General features: G+C 47.4%; 1 protein-coding gene across 2 annotated transcripts in view; it reads right to left on the reverse strand.

Moving 5' to 3' along the window:
* Positions 1-1,195: 1,195 nt before the first annotated feature.
* CLSTN3 (calsyntenin 3) overlaps positions 1,196-20,012 on the reverse strand; it is a 41,152-nt gene continuing 22,335 nt past the window's right edge. The window contains exons 6-18 of one of the 2 annotated variants that reach the window (XM_048503234.1): positions 19,074-19,259; positions 17,167-17,436; positions 14,775-14,887; positions 14,228-14,390; positions 11,623-11,679; positions 10,955-11,112; positions 10,620-10,768; positions 9,354-9,580; positions 7,690-7,860; positions 6,463-6,608; positions 6,222-6,357; positions 3,050-3,267; positions 1,196-2,442 (exon numbers count right to left, since the gene is read on the reverse strand). In XM_048503234.1, the coding sequence (XP_048359191.1) occupies positions 2,275-2,442; positions 3,050-3,267; positions 6,222-6,357; positions 6,463-6,608; positions 7,690-7,860; positions 9,354-9,580; positions 10,620-10,768; positions 10,955-11,112; positions 11,623-11,679; positions 14,228-14,390; positions 14,775-14,887; positions 17,167-17,436; positions 19,074-19,259 (2,162 nt within the window). In that variant the 3' untranslated portion in view covers positions 1,196-2,274. The remainder of the gene's footprint in view (positions 2,443-3,049; positions 3,268-6,221; positions 6,358-6,462; positions 6,609-7,689; positions 7,861-9,353; positions 9,581-10,619; positions 10,769-10,954; positions 11,113-11,622; positions 11,680-14,227; positions 14,391-14,774; positions 14,888-17,166; positions 17,437-19,073; positions 19,260-20,012) is intronic. The other variant, XM_048503235.1, reaches the window with a different exon arrangement.

Genomic DNA, 20,012 nt, shown 5'->3' on the forward strand with positions numbered 1-20,012 from the left:
TCAGGCTTCATGTGGAGCAGGGGTCTGCAACCTGCGGCTCTCCAGATGTTCGTGGACTACAAATCCCATCAGCCCCTGCCAGCATGGCCAAGGGGCTGATGGGATTTGTAGTCCATGAACATCTGGAGAGCCACAGGTTGCAGACCCCTGGTTTGGAGGAACAAGGAAGTCAAACCCAGTTTTCCAGATTAGAGTCCACCTGCTCTTACAGTCCACACCACTATACAGTGCTAACTCTGGGCCCGGAATGTGATGGCCGAAATTTCTACATCAATAGACAGTGTCCTCTGCCTGAAAACGTTCTTCCTCAACCACCTACAGCCACACTTACTCCTATCCTTGGCATGAGCCTTAAACTTCAGGGAGCCTCAAAGCTTACCTGGCCTTCGAGTGATGGTTGCTTTGAGGTGGGAACCACTTGTCAATCAGAAGCATCGCAGGACAAGGGCACTGCTCACTCCCAAAACATGGGGCAGGTGCCACATTGGGAAGCCATAGGTGGCTCCCAGGACAAAGCATCAGCAGTTTACTGTGAGTGCCCACCTTGAGAACATAAGAAAGAGCCTGCTGGATCAGACCAGAGTCCATCTAGTCCAGCACTCTGCTACTCGCAGTGGCCCACCAGATGCCTTTGGGAGCACACATGCAGGACGTGAAAGCAATGGCCTTCTGCTGCTCCCACTGCTCCCAAGCACCTGGTCAGCTTAGGCATTTGCAATCTCAGATCAAGGACGATTACCTTGGGGCCTTGAGGGCCAACTCCAGTTCAGGTCACAGCCTGACCCTTTCATATCTTGGTAGCGGTCTATTAGACACCAGACAGGAACAATAGACCTTGCTTGCTTGGGGAAGGCCAGCAGCTCAGTGCTTGGCACGCAGAAGGTCCCAGCTTCATTCTCCAGCATCTCCAGATAAAAGGATCAGGCAGAAGGTGATATGAAAGACCTCCGTCTCAGACCCCAAACAGCGGCTGCCGGTCTGAGTAGACAACACTGACCTTGACGGACCAAGGGTCTGATTCCATGTTCATTGGAGTCCAAACTGTCTGCCATCTAGGAAAGAGTTAAGAACCCCCCCTCTCCCCGCCCCCCATCACCAGCTTTATCCTCTTCCCTGTTTTCTGGCACCAGGCAGAGCCATTGAGAGCCTGAAGCTACAGCCGTCTTCAAAAGAAGAGTCCTCAACACTCCGGGCGTTACTTTTTAAAACCCTTTTTATTTTAAAATCTGCTCCACTTCTCCACGTCGGGCCCCCCCCCCTTCACTTGTTATTTATTTTAATATTATTGACAATTTTACAAAGCGACACAAGCTGTGGATTTTTTTTTGCATCAAACAAGAAAACAAGAATAAACCTCAAATGACAACATTGAAAAAATATACAATATATATATATAGAATCTTGGGGACGCTGACGGACCCGATTTGTCCTCCCCACCCGCAAGCTTCCCTCCAGTCTCTCTGTGTACCTCTGCTGCTTATCATGCCAACCCCAGCTTACCCTTCTATGGTAGGGTGAGGAGTTCAGGCTGGGGATGGAAATGTGGGGTAGGGTGGGGAGATGCCCCATGTATTCGAGCAAGTTGAGGAGGCGGAGGCTCTTCTGCCGGGATGTGCCATGGGCCAAGGTGAGCCTACTGTGTACGGCACAGTGTAGTGCCTGCCTCAAGAGGTGGGTTTGAGACATTGGAAGGGGTGACTGTTGACATCTGACCTGTGAGACATGATCCCCAATATTACTTTTGTGCAGCTCCAGGTTGGGAAAGTCTTAAGAGATTTAGGGGCGGAGCCTGTGGATGGCAGCATTTTGGGGGGGGGGGGACACCTCAGCAGGGTATAATGCCATACAGCCCAGCCTCCAGAGCAGCCATCTCCTCCAATGAAAATGACCTCTTGGCTGGACATGAGTTATAATTCTGGGAGACCTCTAGATGGGCAACCTGGAGGTTGGCAACCCTGTCTGTTTCAAGGGGGCTTGCACATGAGCACTCCCGGGGCGGGGGGAGGGATTCTATCCCTGTGGAATTAGTGGGAGGAGAAAGGTGCTATCCCGGGCTGTGCACTCGAGGCGCCAACGCTCCTTAGGGGTGGCCTTCGCCATACTTAGAAGAGAGAGGTCTGGAAAGAAGCAGGGCAGGGAGTGGGGAAAAGGGCAAAAAAAGTGAAAAGATGTGGGAGCAGGCCCCCCTCCCCAAATATTAACCATAAGCAGGCCCACCCTCCCTCCCTCTTTGTGGATGTTCCACTTCTCCTGCCCTCCATCCATCACACTCTTCTAATAGCGGCAGGGAATGTCACGCTTGCTCACAATGTGCTGGTCGTCGGTGGCATCGCTGCCCGGAGAGTCAGGGGACTCGGCGTCACTGCTGTCCTCTTCTTCCAAGGCCTCTCTGCCTTTACACTCAGTGACCTCCGCCGCTTGCTCCTGGCAGCTCTGGTATGACTGTCATGGGGCAGGAAAGGGTAGAGAGTAAGAAAGAAAGGTCAGGGACTATCCATCTTGGATTCTTCCTCTTCCTGCCCTCCCAGAGACAGGGACAGATTCCAAAAATAGTGAATATAGAAAGAAATCACTTTTTTTTGCCGTTTTTAAGAAAACTGGAATTTGGGGTCGGGAGAAACTGAGTTATTTATATGCCACGCTTGTTTTACTGCTTTAGCGACACCAAATAAATCATTTAGAACTTATTTATGGCAATTGAAGTGTAAATGCCTTGCAGCATTTACAGGTCTCCCTGCTAACTTCTTAGGAGTAAAAATGTGAATAGAATGCCAGAAAAAGGGACGCAAACTGTTATACTACACAAGATCTTAGTGCATGTCTTTATTCTTCCTATCTCTGAGGCAGGGGAAAAATGCATTAGAAAATGCATTTTAAATTCCCACTCTCTTGGGGGGGGGGGATCATACTAGTGTGCTTTTTTCAGTGCTCCCCTAAATTTCAGTTTCTCAACGGGAAAAATGGAATGAAAAACAATCTGAGTTTTTCTGGGTTCCTCCCCTGGGCCTTCGCATTGCTCCCCTCCTGTCCGTCAACCTCCTCTACTCACCTCCATGGGGTTGACGATGATGGTGAGAGCAGAGTCATCCCAGAACATCTCGCTTTCATTGCCCCTGGCACCACCTTGGCTCCCCGCAGCCTCCCCCGCGCATTCCTGCCCATCCCCACGCCGGTGCAAGGAGTGGATGCGCAAGACGCCCAAGATCACCATCAGGGCCAGGAAGCCCACGCACACCACGATGATGATGGTGGCAGCACTCGGGACCACTGCAGGAAAGAGGGGGGGATATGCACTTAGTCACAGCAGAGGAGTCTTGTTTTGCACACCAGTAGTCCAGAGGCATATTAGGGGGAAATGGTGCCTGGAGACAACCCCTCCTCCAGGTGCCCCCTGCACCCCACCCCTTGCGCTTGGGGTCATGGCTCAGGGGTGCCAAGCCCCACCGGCCTGCACGGAGACTGGAGCTCGGGGGTAGGGGCACCCGCTGCTGAGCCCTGCCCCAGCCTCCATGCAGGCTAAGTCCCATCCCTGGCCTCCATGCAGGCCAGTAGGGCAAAAGCCAGACTGCACGGAGACCAGGGGTGGAGCCCAGCAGTGGCAGGCAGCCCAGCAGATGCCTGGAGCACACACCTTTTGGTCATGTGGGTGAGGTGCCTGGCGCCCCCCATGTGACCAAAAGGTATGCGTCCATGGAAATGGGGTGACCCCAGGTCCCTATAGGCTGTATGCCTCTGCAGTAGTCTCAGGTACAACCACCAGCTTCACCAGTTAAAGGATCTAGGGTAGCAAGGCTAGGAAAGACACCCAAGGCCCAACCAGAGTAGGCTCTTTATCGACCACTGGTCTGACGCCACATGAGGCAGAGTCAAGAGTAAATGACTCTTTTGCATAATGTAGGCTGGCAATTATTTTTTTTTTTTGCCAACATGGAGACCCTGTAGGGTTTTGAAGGCAAAGAGACACTCAGTGGGTTGCCATTGTCCACCTCTCTGTACCCTGGACTTCCTTAATGGTCTTCTGTCCAAGTACTAACCGGGGCGAATCCTTCTTAAGGTCTAAGATCTGACAAGATCTTGGAAAAAGCGCACTCCAGAAAAACTATCGCTTCCCATCTGCCAAGTACAGGGTTTTTTGTACTTTCAAAAAGGGTTCCACAGCTTTGTGGAGGACACAGCCTATCAACAGCTTCATCAATCCTCACATTCAAAGCACAGTCGCCCAACCAGAGAAGCTCTCCTTCTCCCGCTCCCTGTGAACCAGGCTTCCTACAGTCAGGAGTGGAAGGGAAGTTTTGGCCTCAACAACATTCCCACCTGCAGCCCTTTTCCATACAAGGGAATAAGAAACATTCACTTAAACTAAGCGCTTGGAGATGGCACTGGGGGCCAAGACTAAATGATTCCCTGAAGCAGTGGAGAAGCACCGCTTCCTCACCTGCCAAGCCCTATAGTCTGGGTTCTCTTTCTTGACCATGCTGGGAAATGGAAACATAAATGTAAATTATGTCGGCGTCTTGTGTCACATTTCTGTAAATTAGTGCAAAGTAGAATGGTTTTAGATACTATATACTGGTTTATATTGTATGGTATGTTGTTAACCGCACCGAGCCTGGAAGGGGAGAGGCGGTATAGAAATTAAATGAATGAATGATATCATTTCCTTTCCATTTAAAATGAATGCACACATGAACACTTCTCCCTAAAGTGCTGTTATGTACTTTAATGAGATGTCCTGAAGGGAAGCGCCTCTGGCAGTAGATTCGGGAGGCTGCAGCCACCACAGGCCAGCTGACTGCCGCCTTGACCTTCACTCATCCCTCAACCTCTTTCCACAATCATGAGCAAGCTGTGCAAGCCAGTTCGGTGACTCTTCAGAGACTCCTTCTTGTTCAGCTGCCTCTTCCAGTTACCAGTTGCCGGGGCGACCAAAATGGCCGCTGAACTCTCACAAAAAGGAGGAATCATGCGAGAGTTCTGGATGCTCTGGAGGCTTGTTTGCATAGTTTGCTGTGCAGATTTTCAAGAGAGGCAGGGTAAAGCAGCAAAGAAGTGGGACAGTGGGTTATAAATCCAATGAATGAATTAATGAGTGAATAAATGAAGCACAAAAGATTGACTCCTACCAAGGGCAGTGATTGCTGTTTTCTACAGCTACTGCAACCAACGATCAAATGGGACAAGGAAGGGTAAATGGCGGCAAACATTGCTACCACTTTCTCAGGCAATGAAAGATAAATGAGCCACGGTTGTCAGCCTCAGCCATGACCTTGCTTGGGTTTCACCTAGCTTCCAAGAGGCTACTAAGGACTGATGTCACACTCAATATTCCCTAGAATAATTCCCTCTGTAATAGGAAACCCCTACAATGGCACACATGGCTCTGGTCTCTCTCATTCCATCGCACTGTGAACAGAATGTAAATCAGAAGGGCCAGTTTGATGCAATTTGTTACTCCAAGTAATCTATAGACATCAGCGTGTGGGTCCATGCTGCCACTGGTTTAGTCAAACCTTTGTTTCATCTGGTGGTGGCAGCATGGGCCCAGAAAGTGATTTCAGTCACCTCCCAAACCAATAGTGGAGCTTGGGTGTACTGGACTAGGGACATCGGGATACCCATATCCCTGGGCGCACGCCTTTTGGTCACCAGGGGAGCGGGCGGGCGCTGGATGCCCCCCACATGACAAAATGGTGTGCGCCCACCCACTGCAGCACCCCACCCCCTCTTCCGGCCTGCATCTGCCCTCCCCAGGCCATGGCAAGAGCAGCAGCCGGCCTCCAGGGATGTGCAGGAGGGGTGGGGCACAGCAGCGGGCAGCAGCAGCACTCCCCCCAGGGCTCCCTACAGCCCGGTTTCTGCCCTCCCCAGAACCTGGGGAGAGCAGCAGTCAGCCTCCAGGGATGTGCTTTCACAAGCACGGAGCCCAGGGAAGCGGGACTCAGGGGTGTGGCCCTGCCCCCAAGCACCCATTCCACCCTCTGTGCTTTTAAAAGCACTTCCCTGAAGGCTGGTTCCTGCTCTCCCCAGCCTCTGGGGAGGGGCAGAAGCTGGGATGCAGGGAGCGAGGGGGACCCAGGGGGTGCCCGGAGAAGGAGTTGTCTCCAGGTGCCATTTCCCCCCATACGTCTCTGGTAGAGCTCCTAAGGCACACCGACACCTCTTCACTGTGTTGCCCCAATGTCGCTTAACTAGGAAAACTGGCCCCATCAATCGGTACGTACTGGAGTTGCGGTGAACGTTAGCCAGGCTGTGGCCGGAGAGTTCTGGAGGCAGGTGGTGGCCACGGTGCATGAACTGCTGGGAACTCATGATGTGGTTGGGGTGAGCAGCTCGGTTCATGTTATGGAGGACATTCACCTGAGGAGAGACGTTTACACTCCTGAGTTCAGGCAGGTCCCATTGACTGCTACTGTGCTCATCGAGGTCTGAATTCCTACATGCGTCACTGTGACAGGCTTTTACCTCAACGGTGAACTCATTGCTGGAGTAACGGCCATTCATCTCAGTGCACGAAAGGCGGAATTTCCTTTCATAAAGGGCAGCACCATGGCGGGTGCAATATGCCACCTGCCGAAGGATCTCTTCAAACACAGCAATGCTCTCCACACCTACAGACAAAAAGGAGAAGTCAGGACTGAAAAGAAATGAAAAAAGTTTCAGGCTTGTGGAATTTGGGCCTGGATATGGGACAGTATCCAACTGAGGCAACTCTGGTTTTTCATCTGTCTGGCCTCCCCCTCCTTTTCTCTCTTGTTCTGAACTTTTTATTGCAATTATACTACCGCCACAGGGTTAAATGGGTATTGTAAACAGGTTCTTAAATGTGCTCATTGCATTATGGTCATCATTTTATGTTCTTTTAGACTATTGGAAGCTGCCACCCTGAGCCATGAGGGAAGGGTGGCATATAAAACTAATCAAGCCAAAACTAATAAAACATATAAAACTAACAAAACCAAACTTAAACTAAAATAAACTGTGGGTCGAAAGCAGAGGTGTCCAACTCTGACGCTATAGATGTTCATGGACTACAATTCCCATCAGTCCCTGGGGCTGATGGGAATTGTAGTCTATGAACATCTGAAGCGCCAGAGTTGGACACCCTGTCTAAAGCAATGGGACATGGAGGTCATGAGTCATAAGATGCCAACAGGTCATTTCTCCACTGTGAAGCAGCATAGCAATGGCTCAGAATGGAGTAGACAGGTTCTAAACCCAGGTTTGGGAGTGGGAAGAGGAAGAAGCAACCTTGTGGGGGGGGGGGGGGACTAAAGTGAATGGCAATGGGTGAGGAAAGAGTTAAATACTCCCCCTTCATTCTCCAGGCCAAATCACCCACTTCCCTCCATGGAGGGATGCAAAGGCCTCTTCACACCTACTCTGTCTGACTCTCAGTTTATTTTCTTGCAGCTAAAATAACTTCCAGCATTGGAGAAAAGCACCTGGGAATACAGACTGCAGTGAAGTAATTTGGGGAGTGAGGAAGAACTGGCACCCTTATTTTGCCGTCCAACTCCAATCCAGCCACACAACTCCAATCCAGGCACAATTTGGTTAAAATGCATGGGACTGCTGGTTCTGATGGACCAGAGACCCATCAGTTGGGAGACTGGGACTTTGCAGTGCCTATCACTTAGGTGACTCCGGAAGGATGCCAGAAAAAGAGAGAACAGCCCCAAAAGGGCACACCTGTGATCGAGAGGTAGGCCGAGGTGTTGATGAGATCCAGTCCTCGCTGCCGCAGGGAAGCCCCATCCAAGAGCAGGTACTCCCGCTCCGGGTCCAGGTCTTCTCCAACCAGTGAGATCTCACAACCGTCCAGATTGTGGACAATCTCGTCGGACATCCGGGTATCTGCCACTGTGAGAAAGAGAAGGCGGAATGAATGAAAATGGGCCAATGGAGATGACACAGCTACATGACACTAAGAGCCACAGGGTGGCCCAATTCTGATCAGAACTGTGTCAAGGAAAGAGGGCTTTGACCCTTTCCAATATGCAGTGGCCCCAGTGAGTACACTATTTTGTCCATTAGGAGAGCACTCAGATACTGGTACACCTTGGCTGTCAGATCAAAGCAAGTAGTGCCCTGAATCATCAAAACTGATGTTTGTGGTTTCACAATATAATTTGAGGAGGACTTAGTTAAAGCAAGGCCTCATATTAGAACTCCACCATCTCAGTAATTAGAATTCAGTGTTTTAAAGTGTTCAAAACAATGGATTATGGTAATAAGAATAGGGCTGCTTTTGAATAATGCACTGTCAACACGTTGTAGCATTTAGGTGAATATCAAAACCTTTAATCTTGATTTGGTACTCAACTTGGGAGTCAGAGCAGCTGGCAGAACACTGGTTATATAATTTGCATAAAGCAAATTATAGTAGTCTAACTTGGAGGTGACCATTGCATGGATCACTGTGGCTAGATCGGGGCAAGACAGATAGGGCAACAGCTGTGAAGATGGAAAAATGGCACTCTGCCTGTATTTATGACCTGGGCCTCCATAGAAAAGAAGGTATCCGAAATTACACCCAGGCTCGTGATGCTTGGTTCTGGTTTTAATGTCACCCTATTCAAGGTTGGAAGCCGGTGACCCAATCCTGGGTCTCCCCAGCCCAGCCACAGGACTTCAATCTTAGATTAATTAAGTTTCAGCTGGCTCAACCATTTCACCATAGCCTTCAGACTATTGGCCAATGTATCTGGGATGGGATCCAGCCAGCCATCAATCAGCAGATATAGCTGTATGTCAACTGCATACTGATGACACTGCAGACTAGTTGGGCAAGTGGCCGCATATAGATGTTAAATAATATTGGGGAGAGGATCGCCCCTTGTGGGATTCTACCTACCAGGGGGTATTGTGGAGAAGCCCCTTGCACTACCCCCTGTACCAGATCCTTTAGGAATGAGACCAACCACCATAAGACTGTCCCATGTTTACCAGAATCGGTTAGGTGGTGGGTCAAAAGGTTCACTGTGTCAAACGCTGCTGAAAGACTGAATAATAACAGCAGCACTGACCCACCTTAATCCAGTCATCTATAGAGGTTGTCTGTGAGGGCAAACAGTTCTTGCTCTGCTATTGGCATAAGGATGCATTAGACTGTCAAGACCTGTCTTTATACTTGCCCCTGTACCCTGTTCATAATTTAGAACACACAGTGCATGTTGTATATTTTGTAAAGCTTGTGGCAAAAAACAAGGTGAAGTGTGATATGGGGATGGAGCATTGCTTCAGTCCAGGATTGCTGAGGCTGGCATGTTATACTTCTAGTGAGATAGATTCCTGTTCCTCCATACCCCCCTTGTCCACAGGCCATAAGTTCTCCTTCAAAGTACCCCAATCACCTGTGCCATGCCAGCTCTCGTCCTTCTTGGCCTCCACCTGATGCGAAATGGAGCAAGAAATCTGGAGGTCAGGGAATAGAGGAACCCCCTCGGGTCCTTCAAAGTCAGAGGCAGGCCGGGCGAAGTGGGAATTGCCACTCAGCAAGATCTGAGGTGCATCAGGCTGAAGTACCACCACATAGCCCTCTACGTCTGGAATGGAGACGCAGGATTCCTCGCTGAAGCACCTAATGGAAGACAGATACCGAAAAAAGGGGGGAAAAACAGTCTTGGAAAACTCAGGTCTCTCTTAGGTTATGAACACCTGGAAACATCCTTAATTGGTGGATCACAACATGGGAGCACTCTGCTTTGAGTGTTTCATGCCTAACCATGTTATGAGAATTGGACCACTGCCTTTGGGAGACCACCTAATGACTTACAAGGCAGAGATAAGATCCAAAGTGGGGACATCCTGAATGCTGTTTCTACAACAAGCTCATGTGCCATGAAGTACAACACTGTTTGACAGCCAGATGTGATCCTCACAGAAGTTGGAAGTTCCATCATCACCAAACAGAATGAGAGATGCTATATACTAGGTGGACATCTTTACTGGCCAATTGCTCTTCTATCGGTGCTGAGGAACACACTCAGATGAAAATGACTACACTCTTCCATCAACTGTATCTCTTATCCAGGGCTGATGGAGTACTAGGGCTGAGACGTTCGAATGTATCAGTTAAGGGGCTGAGCTGAGAACCAGGATGCTCTTGGTCCGGATCACAATTCTGTCATGAACTCACTTGACAGCCTTTCGGGCAAACCCCTCTTCTTCCATCTGCAATATGGTGGTAATACCAACCTACCCTTTAAGACTATTGTTATGAGGGTAAGAGTATCAGGCTACGGTGTGTAAAATCCCCAAAGAACCACACAAATGATTACTATCCGCAACACAGTAATATTTGTTTGAAACAAAGGAAGTCCATCACATTTAGTTTTGCCATTCTCCACTCAGTTGTGTGTTTATTTAGATCACACTGTCCTTGAGGTAGAGCCTTCTTATGTCACTCTGCCCATTGTAAGCCACCTTGGTTTATTGTCTATGGCCAGAAAGGCAGGATACAAAACGTTTTAATACAATAAAACTATGTACGTTGATGGCACTGCTGTTATAAGCAACATAATCATTTTTGGTATTCTGAGCAAGAAACTAAGAGCAAAGAGTAGTCCTGGGACACAGCAGCAGACTGGCTGCAATGCTGGTGAAGTGGCATGACTCACTTGACGGTAGTGGTGAGCTTGAGGGGTCGGACCCCTGGCGTGGCAAAGCGCAGCAAGTTCATGTAGGCCACGTGCTGGATTGCGTGGTTGAAGGTTTCGACGTCATCCCCTTCCAAAGTGAGAAGAGACTGGGAAGGGTTAACGTGAACCTGTCAGGAAAGAAGGTGAAGTCAGGTTCCTGACTAGGCTTCAGCTCAGAAGTTAAGAGACACACAGGAGAACAGAAGGAGATTCTACAGTAGGCAGGAGCAGCCACAGTCCCAGGGAGCAACGCCAAAGGTGCTAGCAGGGGAGAAAGGAAGGCCATGCTGGCAGAGGGCGGGGGGAGGGTATACCTTCATCCCTTTGCCCAGGCTGTCAAAGTCACTGTAATCCAGCCCCTCGCGACAGGCATAGAGGCACTCAATCACCTCCCGGCTCTCCAGGCTGCCGGGGCGTGCCGTGAAGCCAGCCAGGTAACCGTGGAAGTAGTGGTGGATCGGCAGAGGGTCTCCTGTGGCAATACAGGAGGAGGGATGGTGTGAGAGACAGGTGAAGTGAAAAGGGAGAAAAAGAACAAAAAACAACAGAGGAGGAGATTAAATCATGTGGGTGGAGGGAGAGGTGGCAAAAGAAGGAAGCAGGGAAAGGAAGTCTTGGAAGCGCAGCCAGCCAAAAACAGAGGCAGTGGCATAGATGTTGGAAGGCGTGAGGAAAGTATGCAGGCCCCATTGCATCCTTGTAGCTTCTGAAAGGGTTTCCAGAAGAACAATTCCTCAAAAGACAACCTGGGAAAAAGCAACTGCGACTGGCAAATGGTGGCAAGCCCCCAAAAGAGTACTGTTTTGACAAAACATCTTGAATACAGGAACATAAACCTCATTCTGTCCCCTCTTCCAAATGGCCACGTTATCAGGGCGCCAAGACTTTTTCCCAGTGATGAAAAAGGGAGGGTCATATGGGATAAATGTCATGCATGAAAGGGGATGAGAAAGATGCCCAGTGAAGGGACAGTATTGTATACCTTGCCCCATATCTGTGGAGTTTTCATTCCCTTTCATTTTGTCTTTGTTCTTCTCCTCTGCAAGCAAGCAAACATACTAGGATGAAACCCAGAGCATTGAACAAAAGTCGCTTGCGAGCCGAAGAAGATGGCACGCCTGGGGTTATCACGCTGTGGGGTTTTTGTTCCCACACGCGGCTCATTAGCAAAGGATGCAGCCAGGCAGTCACAGCTCAGAGGCTCCATCTTTGGTCTGGGAAATAAAACGTAGGACTTTAATTGCTGGCTGGCACCGCAGGGTTTAAGGCGGCGAAGATGAAGCCTGCTTTCTAGGCTGGGTTTCCTGGAAACCAGAAGCTTATTTCTGCATACAGGTGTTAACTAGCTTTGAATAAACAGATAGTGGTTGTTGCATTTTTCTTGATTAGATTTAAATTTCACAAAATTACATTTCACCCTGTAGAACTTAGCCTGCTCATCTGTTTTTTTCATACTTCCTCCATTCTGCAAAAAAAATGACAGAATAGTAAGAAATCCATGCCCTGCATCTGAAGAAACAGTCCCCAGTCCATGAATTACAGCAACCTCGAATTCACCCAGGAAGAGATGGACAGAGGTGGTTTGCCATTGCCTGCCTCTATGTAGTAACCCTGAACCTCTTTTGTGATCCCGCATCCAAGCACTAGACCATTTGTACTTCTGGGACGACTGGGTCTTGCCAAGAGGGTGGTAATCCTATACCTGTTATTTACCAAGAACCGATTTATCCAGGTCAATACTGTGTTTGCCAGTGCCAGTGGCCTTGCTGGGCTGTGTCAGAACCATGTTGGCACAGCAGCTGGTAGAAACACACTGAGCTACGTGAGAACCGATCCATATCTTAACCCAGAAAAAAATCCCCACAAACATTAGTTCCTGTTTCCCAGTATTAGAACAGTAAAAATGATGGCAGAATTCAGGGAATGTTTTCTTTTTCAAATGTGTTCTTTGTCCCCCTCTTCCCACACTATTCCCCTCCTTGAGAAAAGAATCTGTCAGTGAGAATAGGCTGTGAGTGGAGGATGACTTGGTCCTCCCTGAAAAGTGGGACTTGAACTGAGGCTTTTCAAACTGATCTTAGCTCATGAGGAGAGTTTTATGGGAGAATATGCTCTCCAAACAAACAGGTTCCAGGCTGCTTCATACTTAATAGGCCGAAGTCTGAATGTTGAACTTGGCCAGGAGACACATAGGAAGCCGCTGAGCTGCTTTAACATGGATGTGCCTTGTTAGTTAACATCAGGGATAATTCTGGCTGAGGCATTTTGTACTGGTGGGATTCCACTTCTGAATGGTATTCAAAGGTACCACAACCATGGTTATGAATTTGGCAAAGCCAAAATGAAAAAAGGGAGGTGATTTAAGTAAGCCACAAAGTGGACCCTAAATAATACTGAATTTCTTTGGCATTATTTGGGCTACTTCAGCTCTGCCACCATGTTAAAAAAAACTGGAGGGAGGGAGAAAATCCCCCCTCCCCCTCATTTACCTGCTGGGTGACTAGGACTTAAAAGGCAGCAGGCAGAACAGAGCTGAATGCTGGGCTCAACTTGGCCAGGTTGTCACCATCTCCAAAGTCCACATGGGCTTGGAGGCAGCAGGCTTCGCAGAGCTGAACTGTGGACTCAGCTGAGCTGGGATGGACATGGAGTCCACGGGCAGCTAGAATTTTTGAGGGGTTGGATTTAACAGACACCCCCCCCCCCCATTTTTTTTAATATCTGAAGGAAAACTCTCCCCCTGCCCACACTGAATAAACTGGAAAAAATGGTGAACACCCCAAACCATAACCATGTTCAGTGCATTACACTAGTGCAGGGGTCTGCAACCTGTGGCTCTCCAGATGTTCATGGACTACAAATCCCATCAGCTCCTGCCAGCATGGCCAATTGAGATTTGTAGTCAGCATGGCTGATGGGATTTGTAGTCCATGAACATCTGGAGAGCCGCAGGTTGCAGACCCTTGCACTAGTCTAACCTAGAGGCCACTAGGGGCTCGGGTACATATCAGGATTATTTATTTAGCCATTTTTGATGGATTCACTTTTCCAGTGGCTACCCAGAATCCTGGCATGCCTATCCTTGAGATTTGGGGCAGGGTGGGGGGAAGCATGAGAGGATGGAGTTTTAGAAGGAGACAGAACTCAGCAGGGATGTGATGTCATAAAGCAGCCATTTCTTTCAGGGAAACTGACCCCTAGAAGCCAATTGTAATTCCAGGAGATCTTCAGCCCCCACCTGGAGTTTGACTACCTCAGGCATGTCCTGCTACTGAAATACATTTGACGCTGAGTCTATAAGCATTCCAGCAGAGAACAAAATACTTTTAACTCATATTTTACCTTTGAAAAACTTCTTGTGAGCCTCCTGGCCACTTCAATAATGGCTTTGTGAGTTATACGCTGTCAAGTAGCTTCTGACTTACAGTCATCCCATGAATTAATTAACTCCAAAACATCCCATCACTGACAGCCTTGCTCAGTCCTTTCAAATTGAAGGCTGTGGCTCTCTGTTCTCTGATACTGGTAAGAGGATTTCAATCTAATGATCCCCCTCATCTTCATATAATCTGCTGAGAAGCACTCACCAGCCCAGCAGGCACCGATTATGAGAGAAGGCTCCAGCCTTGGAGGGTGGATGAGGCCATTGTCATGGATGAGAGCGGGATCATAGGAGACCCCGTCCACGTAAAGCGTCACAGTGGGGAACTCCAAGTTGAGAGCATAGTGGTGCCATTCGTCATCGCAGACCTGCACTCAGCAGAACGAAAGGGAGGGAACTTTCACTCCATATGCGAAAGCAAAAGACATGTACGAGAAAGAGGATAAGGAAGAAGAACCATTTGGATTTATATCCCGCCTTTCTCTCCTGAAAGGAGACTCAAAGGGGCTACAAACTCCTTTCCCTTCCCTTCTCCATAACATTGTGAGCGGGGCTGAGAGTTCTGAACAAACTATTACTAGTCCAAGGTCACCCAGCTGGCTTCACGTGAAGAAGCAGGGAAACAAATCCGGATCACCAGATAAGAGCCCGTTGCTCATGTGGAGGAGCAGGGAATCAAACCCAGTTCTACAGATTAGAGTCTACCGCTCTTAACCACTACGCCATGTTGACCCTTTTTTTCTTCACCTCACCTGTTCCAGTTTCCAGAGGAACTTGACAGGTCTTGAACTCTCCAGCAGTGGCCAGTAGAGGAAAGCAATTCGACAGCCATGCACAGCCAAGGAATAATGGGAGTATCCGTCCTCTGTACAAGGACAGAAAAGTGACACTGAATTAAGCAACTGCAGACGCCTGACCTGGTATACTTCTCTTCATAACACTCCAGAGACAATCCCTACTTCTAAAATCTGTTCCCGTTAGAACACTGCTCTTATTTTGTGCCATTTTTGGTGGAGATTTTCAAGAAGACTGTTTTTAAAAAGTGCAGGAATTCTTTCTCTTTGGTCTCTATGAGATAAACATCTAATTTGGTACGGAAGAACTGATTCATCTGAATTCTTGTTAACATGCTTATAAATTCAAACATGGGGACCCAAAATACCAGAGCACTGCTTCTATTCCACACCCACACACCACCACCCCTCCCCCCCAGTCATATGCAAAATGCTGCTGAATATGCCTGATTTGCAGGCATTCTAGGATAAATTCTGCCACATCTGTTGTGGGATTAAGCATTCTAAACTATTAGCATCAGAATATACTGTATGACAGACTGCATAGTAAACACAGTAAATGAGAAGGCTGTGAGCAAAGGGATTTATTTATTTGACTATTTACCCTTGTACGTCAAGGCAGCTTACAAATCTAAAATCACAATTCCAAATACAAAAACATAAAATACAGCAAAGCTCCCATGAAAATGCCTCCAAAGTTTTGCTCCAGAAAGGCCTGCAGTTCTTTTCCTCACTTTACTAGAAAAGAAGGACCCCAAGTCTCATTCAAGGTTTTCACAGGGTGACCTCCTCACTCAGTTTATAGCACCAAGGGGCTCCTCCTTGGTAGCCAGGCTGCAATAGACCTATGTTGACCTCATACCAAACTAGCTTCAGCCTCCTGAGGCCACCTCTGTTCTACCCCTTGAGACCGCTAGACAAATTACTTTGAGGACAAACTAACACTAGTTTGTGGGATTACTCTGAGGACAAACTAACACTAACACTACCTTATTGTGTGTTGTTGTTATGGCAACATCAGCATTTCTGTCTGGCTCTACTGTCTTCAGAATTGCTTGGCTTCTCTGTAACAGGTTCATTGGACCAGGAGCTGCTCCGCCTAGCCCTACTGTACCAGTTCAAGGGGTCTCTGAGCCCCATACAAACCAATTCCTTCTTATATTTGGGAGCATAGGATATAAGATACATCAGGGATCTCCAACCTTTCTCAGCCTGTGGGCATATTTAGAATTCTGACATGGCATGAAGGTCACAGCAACAAAATGGCTGCCGCAAAATGGCTGCCACAGGAAGCAGAACTGGCAACAAAAAGGTTGCCACAGCGTAACTTCAGTAACACAGTGTAGATCCTTCTGTTGCAGTGGCAGTTGCTGCCAAAGCAACCATTCAAAAAATCTGCACAGTCAATCAAATCTCCAGTAGTCAATAAGAAACTCTATCTAGCCCCACTTCCTAAAAACACATGAGAGGCACCAGAAAAGGGGTCAGCAGCCACCACTGCATCCATGGAGGGAACTTCTGAAATAAGTCTTTCAAAGTTATTAGCCTACACAACTTTTTGCTAACTTGTCAGTTTACAATAAACAAATGCAAGAGAATTGTGGCATGTCAACAACAACAACAAAAATAAACTCTTTCAGTTTGAAGAAACTACAGTATTTGCTTATCTGGAGACAATACTCAGAACAGGCAATTAGGTAAGAAACTGTTTTCAAACTTGTTCTATAGAAAGAACGTTTGTACACAACGTTTCTTATGTTTAATGATTTCTGAGGTAAAAAGGCTGGTCTTTAGCTACATAACTGTTCTTATAAAGTGGTGAACAAAGCTACATTCTGCTTGTTACTCCACTAACAGAATCTTATAGAAATATACCTGTTGCCCTTCACTTGGCACAGGGTTTTATTTTGTTTTCAGTATATACACAGGACAGATCTGCAAGAATCTACCAAGGGCTCCTTCCTTATTTAGTGAGAAGACTTGGTAAAGAACAGACCACAAGGTGCTTCCACAGCAGAACATAACCAGTTTAGAGCCACGCTGTGTTCCTTTTTTAAAACGGGACCATCTGTTTTTGCAAAACAGTCACAGTCTGACAAGATTTTCAAAACGCTAAGACAGGCCATAATTAGCAGCAATTCACAAGTTTAAAAGATTGTCTGCTGCCGCATACAAGGGTGTTTCCCACAGGGCTGAACAGGCACAGCTGGCCCATTGAGCTGGATTTACAGCATCCTCTCTTCAGAGAGGGTCCCCAAAGCATGATTTCTTCTTGCCTCTGCCCCCGCAATGACCTAAATCTGGCCCCAAGGACAATCTGTCCTGCTCAGGGAAGGAAAAAAGGTCTTACCGCTCTGCATGGTGCTGCAAATCACCGTCTCCTCCTCCCGTTTCCCTTTGCTGGGTGTCACACCATGTTTCATCCACAGGGAGAGGGTGAAATGGTCGCTCAGCCCTTCAAGAGACCCAGTCCCGCTGCCCATCGGCACCTGGGTCGCTTGACTCCCATTGAACCAGTAGATGAGACTGCTATCCTGGCTGTAATGGACCGAGAGCCGTGCTGTCCAGTTGGCAGTGGGACCAGGAACAGGCAGGAGGTCTACCTCACCTGTGGCAGCACCTGTGAGGCAGTGGAAGAAAACCAGAGAGGGGAGAGCAGTCAGACCAGAATGCGTCCTTCTGAAGAACCATGAACTGTGCCTCTCATTGGAACAAGAAGAGAAGAAGAAGAGTTTGGATTTATATCCCCCCTTTCTCTCCTGTAGGAGACTCAAAGGGGCTTACATTCTCCTTGCCCTTCCCCCCTCACAACAAATACCCTGTGAGGTAGGTGGGGCTGAGAGAGCTCCGAGAAGCTGTGACTAGCCCAAGGTCACCCAGCTGGCGTGCGTGGGAGTGTACAAGCTAATCTGAATTCCCCAGATAAGCCTCCACAGCTCAGGTGGCAGAGCCGAGAATCAAACCCGGTTCTTCCAGATTAGATACACGAGCTCTTAACCTCCTACGCCACTGCACAAGGCGAAACAAGACATTCATGAATGCATTTGCATATCACATTTTTGTATTCAGTTGCAACTTAAAGTGATGCCTCCATTTTCTCACAACAATCCTGTCAGTAGGCCAGGCTGAAAGTTCACACTGCATGTTTCCATGGTAGAAAGGGGGATTCCAGCCCACATCTCCCAAGATCTCCTCCACCACTCTATTCACTGCTCAACACTGGCTCTCATCTTAGTGTTTGGTGTGGAAAATCAGTATGGCACACTTACTCTTTCCAAGCTAGAAACCAAAAGGTCGAGAGAAAAGAGGAATTTCTTTTACAAAAAAAGACATATTTTATTGCGCACTGCCAGATAACTAAAATTAAAAAATTGTCATATTAAAACTCAAATTAAGTATATATTCCAATATAAGCATTTCCAGTGTTATATACTTATATAGTCAGAAGTTAATGGCCTGCCCTATAGATTCCACTCAGAAGAAAAAACGGTCCTCTGACATTTAGAATACTTAATTGTATCTCTATTGGGATCTATTATTTATTATAGATGCAAATGCGAACCTCCTAAACTGAATAAGAATTTCTACTTTAAGAATTCATGTTAAAAATCTTGTTTGTGTGTGCATTATACTGACTTCTGAAGAAGACTCTTTTTGCATCGAAACATGTCAGATCTCTTCTGATATTTGATATGTGTAAACATTCCTGATTATTTAAGAGTATAACACTGGAAGGGCTTATATTGGTGAATACATTTAATTTGAGTTTTAATGTGGCCTGTTTTTAATTTGAGTTATCTGGCACTGTGCAATAAAATGCGTATTGTCTTTTTTGTTTAAAAAAAATATCTTTCTCTTGACATTTACTCCTCCCTCCAATTATCGCAGGGATACCAACCACTAGGAACAGCCCCTATGAAATCTCCTCTTAAATGGGAAGAAGCTTTACAGTGATCTTACAGAACTCCCATACATTTCAATAAAGATTTGTGAGGTAAAAGCTTTCCCAAGGACCAACCTCCATCAGTCAGATCTATCCAATCCCACTTCTGCCACCTGACTTTGCCACCTGACAGAACTACCTCTGGCTAGTGAAAGTGCGTAAAGCCCAAGGTTAACACCTTGTTCTTGCTGAGAAAAAGGGTTATGAAGGTAAGTTGCACTGAATCTGGAACAGCTGCACAAAAATTGGCCTCCCTCTCCCCTTATCCCTTCAGTTCCCCTCCAACCCAAGCTGGTCATGAAGAGAATACGCACCACAGAGTTTACGCAGAGACTTCTCAGAGTAATTGTCACGATCACAACCTTTGGCCACGTGATTGGTCTGCAGCTCCACAGTGGCCTGGATATTCCACAGGGGCTCATCACAAGTCTCCAGATGGATGTTGGGGAAAAGTGCAAGGCTGCCTGTACCAGGAGTATATTCTATCCTCTTACTCCAACCTGTTAAGAGAGTTTTAAAAGGAGTAAATGGGAGCTAGGACCTGGATCTACACTACGTACAGATCAAAGAATCAGCCACGGACTCAGCAAATGAGAGTGAATGAGAGTAGTCCAGTTGTGGAGGAAAATCAATCCACCACATTTTATTAATTTATTACATCTTCCCCTGGTCTTTCTCCAAGGTCAGAACAGTGTGCGCAATCTCTTCTTCCCTTTCATCCACATGATCTCTGAGCCACAATAAATAGACCCAAAGTCACACTGTGACTTTCACAGCTGAACAGGGATTTGAAACCAGTTCTACCAGGTTCAGTTTAACAATCTCTCCTCTCCACCATACTGGTTCTTTAGATAAAATTCAGGTCAGACTTCAGGTCAGACTGGCAGCCCTGATTAGCAGGTATGGGGGAATTGATAGCCATTTGAATTATCTTCAAATGCACTATTTTCTACAAGTAATATGGGAATATATCTGCAGCATTCTTGCTGTGAACCTGCCTACCAAGAGGAAACATGAAACTGTGCTCTGCTGTTCCTCAAAAGCCACCATGCTAAAGATTCAAAGGAATTATGAGGCTGCCGTTCCAAGCGGAATCACACCCTTCCAAGCCAATTGACGTCTACAGTCATAGAATGGCAGTTTAGGGCAGTGTGTTAAGCAAAAAATGCTGCATGCTTTGGATTATTTTGAAGTTTCATTGTCATGGCTACTTCCGTGCCACCATCAAAGCTCCTGGTGCTTCAAAGTGTAAT

Source organism: Sphaerodactylus townsendi, linkage group LG07, assembly GCF_021028975.2.
Source record: "Sphaerodactylus townsendi isolate TG3544 linkage group LG07, MPM_Stown_v2.3, whole genome shotgun sequence".
NCBI lineage: Eukaryota > Metazoa > Chordata > Lepidosauria > Squamata > Sphaerodactylidae > Sphaerodactylus > Sphaerodactylus townsendi.